Raw genomic sequence first — 6,000 nt, forward strand, 5'->3', positions numbered from 1 at the left:
CTACTGGCTGGGGCAATAATGCAAATAGTATTCAGGCCCTGACTTTTTTGCTCAGATTTCAGCACTGTGTTTCCTTCAAGAGTCACAACCCCTTTTCTGGCATCTTAGGTCAAGATCTAAACTTGCCCTGGTTCCAATCATTTCAAGTAAAACCAGGCTCTGCTGCAGTCTGAATGCTCTCCTTCACGGAAGTAAGTTTTCTCTTACCTAGACTTTAAAATACCGTGTTTGAAATCTGTATTTAATGTGGCAGTGATAGAATTTTAAAAGCCAGTACTGAGTAAACTATTTTCTGAAAACTCTTTATAGATCTCTTATAGGCATTTGTTTTTTTCAAGGACCTGAAACTCAACTGCTATTTTGCCCCTTTTTGTCGAGTAAGACATGTTAGTGCTTCAATTCTAAACTGTTCTGAGCAGCATGAAAGGGCAGGTGCCGAACAGAATTCTGCGTTGCTTTCTCCCCAACCCACTCTCCATGCTGAGCAAAGTACCATCAGATTGTTCCTACGATTGCTGGGGCCTTTCACAGGCTATCTGACATAACACGACCTCCTACCCCAGACGAATGCGGTGGGTCGCATCTTAACATCACACCCTCGGTGGGGCCCCAACTTGCCCAGCGCTGTGGGCCTGGGAAGGGGTGAGGCTGGGGCGGGGGAGCCGTTTGCAGAGAATCCAGGGCTCAACTCCCGCCTTTAAACTGGGGGTTAGACAAGTTCAGCTCAGCAGGGGTCCTGCGGGTCCTGCCCGTGCGGAGTTGGGGGTTGGAGCGAGTTCCTCTCTGCGCCTCGCAACCTTCACCCCAGGGGCCTGGAGGCCGGGGAGCGGAGGCCGGGAGCGCTCGCCCCGCGCCCTAGCCCCGCACCCGCCGCGGCCGCAGGCCCAACGCCAGGGCGAGGGGAGCGCGCCCAGGGCGCCCGGGCGACCACGAGGAGACCCGCTGCACGCCCCGCACGGAGCGCGCGGGCCGTCAGCGCCGGCTGCGCGGTTACTTCTTCATTAGAGACTCGCGGAGACAGGGAGGCGGGGACGTCTGCGGGCAGCGGAGCGCGAACTGGGCAAGAAGCGGGAGCTGCTGCCGCGGGCGGGGTCGCGGAAACCGCCAGGAAGGTGGACGGGGCACCAGGGCTCCGCGGACCCGGCCGGCGGGGCGCGAGGGCGGCGGGGGCGGCGAGGCGGGGGCCCCCCTCGGCCGGGTCCGCAGGCAGAGGCGGCCCTAACTTCGCCTGGCGACGGCACAGGGCCCCCCTCTGCAGTCACCCACCCGAACGGGTCCCCAGGGGCGCACCGCCGCCTGCTCTTCTGGGGGGGCAGGATATAGTCGCGGGGAATTGCACGCGGCCACCTAGAAGCTGCCGCCTTCCTGGGGCATCCTTCCCTCCGCGCGCGACCCGTGAGAAGCGCCCCCGCGTGGATCCAGACGCCCCACGACCCCCTCCCCTCCCTCCGGACCCAGGAGGGCGGCACAAAGCCGGGGAGCGGAGCTCGCTCCTTTTCAGCACCCCCCCCCCGCGGCCAGTCCCCCGCGCCACCCCGCGGCGACCGGAGTGGGGACTCGGCCCCGAAGCTGACCCGCGGGTCTTGGCAAGGGCAAGGTGACTCGGGCTACTGAGTCCGGGGCACGGAGGCGCGTCTCCCTCGCCCCGAGCGTCCGGAGGACCTGTCTCCCTCCTACCTCCCCGCCTCTCCAGCCCCCGGAGAGCTCGGCGCACGGACCGAGTGGCGGGACAGGCGGGAAGCAGGGACTCACCGCGGCCGCCGGCGGGCCCGCCCCTCTTCGGGCAGCGGCCCCTCCTTGGGCAGCGCCCTCCTGTCCTTCGCCCTCCCAGAGCCTTCGACCCCGGGCTGCGCGTGCAGAACAGCCCGCGCGGGCTGCCCAGGCACCGGCACCCGCACCCTCCGGCCTCCATGCCCGGGGCGCGCGGCCCCGACGGGGGGGGGCATACTCACAGTCTCTCGGTGTTGCGGGGGATGTTCCTGGGCACGCTGCGCAGCGCCAGCCCGTGACAGTCCACCGTGCTGCCCGAGCAGGAGCACTGCGCCGGACACGCTTGAGGCGCCACCGCGTTCAGCGTCGCCAGCACTAACCCCAGAGGCAGGGCCAGCGTCTGCCAGCCGACGCCGCGCATCTTCCCCGGCCGCCTCCCCGCTCGCCAGCGCCGGCGGTTTCTGCTCACGCTGCTCGGCGCGGGTCGCGCGGTGGCCGAGGCCCGGAGTCGGGTGCAGGGCTAGCAGCCCAGAGGGTCCGGGTAAACGTGCTGAGGCCAAACTGACACCGGTACACGTCTCCCACCTCCCTTCCGCCCTACTCCAGCAGGGCAGGCGCTCCTTGGGCAACTTTAGGTCCTGAAGATGAACTGGCCTGGCCAAGGCTGCAGGAAGACCCCAGAGCAGCCGGGAGGAGATCACGCGTCCCAAAGATCAACTTGGCGGTAAAAGAACCGGGGCTCCCAAGAGCCGCGAAGATGCAGGAGCCAGTTGCGCGGGGGAGGGGGGGAAGGGGCCTGCTCGGATTCCACGAGCCCCTCTGCAAATCCGATTCCAGCGGGGAGGGTAAGAGGCAGAAGAGGGAGGCTCACTAGGAATGGTGGCCTTGATTGGAGTGGGCTCTCTGAAGCTAGAAGGCGCCGGAGCCCCGTGGGCAGGGAGCTGAGCGCGCCGGGCGACTGGGCATGGCGCGCGGGGGCGCACGGGGCGGCGCGCGGCCAGCGGGGCGCGGGGAGGCGCTGCGCGGCGCCCAGCGCGGCTCCCTCACGCGGCTTCCCCCGGGCCTGAGGCTCCTGGGCGGCCGCGACCGGTCCTCGCCGTCTCCCGACAGCCGAGGGCGGTTGCAAATGCACATGCACTTCGCTGAAGGATGTCTCCGCAAACCCGCCTCCCGCCTGGCGTCCTTGGCGACGCTCCGCAGGGCGGGGGGGCTGCCCCGAGGTCAAACAGAAAAGACAAAAGGGCAACGGGGCGGCCGCAGCCGGCAGGAATATCCACTAGTCACGACCCTGGCAGAGCAAATCCAAAGGCCAAGTTGAGGGCGAGAGCTCCGCGCGGGGCTGAGAGGGAGGCCGGCCGGGCGTGGAAAGGCCAAGGTGGAGGTGTCCGCGTCCTGGATCCTGCCGGGGTGTCCCGGGGGGACGGCGAGGTGGCAGTTGGGCCGGGGGGCCCGTTCCTCTAAAGAGAGTCCGGGAGGCAGCCGAAGGGCGGTCGGGCGCGCGCGCGCCAGCCCCTCTCCGCTCTCGCCTGGCGGAGACGGCGCAGCCCCGCAGCAGACACCTGATGGCAAAGGTGGGAGAAACAAGAGCGGGCTCCTGGGCAGGCGCAGCCCCCGCGGCCGCCCCGGGACCGCAGCCCGCAAGCGGGTCCTCCTCCAAGTGCAGGAACTTTTCCCAGGCTTAGCCTCCCGTCCGCGCGGCCACGGCGAGGTCCCCCTGCGGACGCCGCGGCGCCCGGCTCCCGGCGCTGCACCTGCCTCGGCGGCCGCAGTCCCCGCAGCCCGTCTCCTCCCAGCGCCTTCTGCGCTCCCCGCCGCTTCCGCCGCTTCTCCGGGGAGGGAAGGAGGGGCGAGGGGAGGCGGCGACCGGGAGCGGGGACTCGGTGGCCCTGCTGACTCCGAGCTCCTGGCAAGTGTCTGAACAATAGGATGGACGCGGCAGCCCTCGCCTCGCTCGGCTGCGGGAAGGTGGGCTGCTGCTGGGACCGAGTAGTTCGCTCGGGCCGCCTGGCGCGCAGCGCAGCCGAACAAAAAACCCGGCCGAGCCTCTGGAGCGGGCTGCGGGCCCCGGCCGCTCCCCCGGCCGCTCAGCACTCCCGCGGAGCCCGAGGAACTCCGCAGCTCCCGCCTGCGCCCCGCGGCCGCGACGCTCCCATCACTCGCCGCCGCCGCCGCCGCCTTTTTTGAACCACCGTCTGCGGCAGCCACCAGCCCGCGCCGTCCGCCGTCCGCGCGCTCCCCAAATAAATAACCCCAAGTCAGAAGTTAAGCCGGCGCGGGCCTTATATAGCCGGCCAGCCCCCGCCCCCGGCCCCGCCCCGCGCCGCCCGGCCCGCCCCCTGGCTGCGCCGGAGCCGCACCTCGCCCGGGAGGTGAGGCCGCGGCTGGGCGGCGGCGGCTGGCGCGCTCCCGCGCCCCCGGCTCGCGCCCTGGCTCCCACGCGCCGCAAACTTTTCCGGAGGAACGCGGCTCCCCCGGCCCCCGCCCCCAGTTGCAGGCCCCGGCGGTGGCCCGGGCCGGGGGCCGGTGGTTGGCGGCGGGGCGCGGGGCGCGGGCTTGGAGAGCGGCTGGTAAACAGCGCAGCCCGCGCGCCGGCGCCTGGGCTGCAGCTCCGGCCGCGATCCTGGGGGCTGCGCGGCGCTCGCGGCGCAGCGCAGAGAGATTATGGCTTCAGTGTTTTTAAAAAATCCTACCGAAATAGATCTCCCTGCGCTCGCAGACACACACACGTGTATTTTGGGGAGCTTCAAAGTTCAGAGTTTGTGCGAGTTGGAAGCGGCGTCGCTCAGCCTCCGCTCGCGCAGCACCCCTTCCGTTTAACCCGTTCCTCGCGGCCGCGCGCTCGCAGCTCCGCGCCCCGTCGACATCTTGAATATATAATAGGCTCGCACAGCTCCGAGGGCTCCGCTGTGCGTGTGATTTTCATTACGAGGGGGAAAAAATAAATTCCTAGCAACGCACGTTGTACCAGACGGTTTCCTTTATTTCAGGAAAGTTATGGGTATTTTTTCCCCACTATGTTTTGGAAGAGAATTTCCTTGTTTCTTTTTGCCTTTTTGATGGGATGTGTGTCTGGCAACGGCTCCCACTCTCCGGCCCCGCACTGCCCGACAAAACCAATGTCACTGTAGGTCTGAGTGGACTTGCGTATCAGTCAACAGCTTCGCAAGAATTCAAATGCCTCCCCCAGCCCGCCGGTCCCATGCCTCCAGGGCTGTCGCAGGACTTCGTGCGAGCCCCCAGCCTGATGCCAATCTTACAGGGCGATCATTATTTGTGCGATTACCTGTCACCCACTTGAAGGAAACAGGACCTGTCCAAGTCCCCTGTTTATTTTCAACATGTAACAATATGCTGGATACGTAGTAGGAACTCTGAAATGGACGGATTTCTTTCACACAATAACACACTCAATCTGAAATTTCTCCTAATATCCCCATTAACTTTTTTCTTAAATTTTTCAAAATGTTTCTTCATAGTGGCAACCTCCGCCTATGTCATTTTTGCCTGCCATTGAAAACTTTAAGGCCATTTTGCATACATTTGCAAAGACGGGGTACTCTTAGGATATTCATTTTAATGTCATAGAGTTACTCTGCTCTGTTCTTTTTAAGACTTCAGAACATTTAACATTTATATTGACTCATTTGTCCTAGATTTTAGCTGAAAGTTCTGTTATGTAACTCCCTGAAGGAGAAAGAAGCAGCCATATTCGCGTTGTCTTCTAGGAAAATGAGATATAGAACAAGTACCTACCACTGATGAAGAATCCTTCCACCCCCCTCTCCCCCCAGGGAATTTTCTTTAGTCTGTACCATAAATCATGTGACTGAAATACGTTTACTACCACACGAATTCATTAACTTTACAATTTTGATACCTTGTTAGCAACAAGATGCATTTATGTTCAGCTTTATCCACCACATAGAACCATATCTCTATCTCTTATTCGCAAAAATGTATCCTGTATTCCAATATTCATAAGTGGTGCTATTTTGTATCATTGTACAACGCAAGTCATAGACCTAAGTTCAAGTTCGACTCTTTCTCTGGCTCACTTTCCATTCTGTGTAAAACGGAGAAAAGAGCTGAAAATCGCATTCAGAGCAACGGGACTGTAGAAATATATTTTTAGAGGTGATGCAAATTTAAATAAGAAGGTATGTCCAATAGATTTCATTACGAAAAATGAAAAAAGGGAGAATGCAACTAATCCATGGGAGATATGGCACATCGATTTCTTTGTGTCATCAACTTTTCAGATAATAAAGGGAAATTTATTCATGAGTGACC

At 62.2% G+C, this 6,000-nt stretch overlaps 1 protein-coding gene across 2 annotated transcripts in view; it reads right to left on the reverse strand.

The window, feature by feature from the left end:
- SLIT2 (slit guidance ligand 2) overlaps window positions 1-2,585 on the reverse strand; it is a 297,246-nt gene extending 294,661 nt beyond the window's left edge. For both annotated transcript variants that reach the window (XM_087828059.1, XM_087828055.1), the window contains exon 1: window positions 1,953-2,585. In XM_087828059.1, coding sequence (XP_087684185.1) covers window positions 1,953-2,131 — 179 coding nt within the window. In that variant the 5' untranslated portion in view covers window positions 2,132-2,585. The remainder of the gene's footprint in view (window positions 1-1,952) is intronic.
- Between the last annotated feature and the right edge of the window lie 3,415 nt (window positions 2,586-6,000).

The sequence above is a fragment of the Miniopterus natalensis genome, chromosome 1, assembly GCF_054644295.1.
Source record: "Miniopterus natalensis isolate mMinNat1 chromosome 1, mMinNat1.hap1, whole genome shotgun sequence".
Lineage (NCBI taxonomy): Eukaryota > Metazoa > Chordata > Mammalia > Chiroptera > Miniopteridae > Miniopterus > Miniopterus natalensis.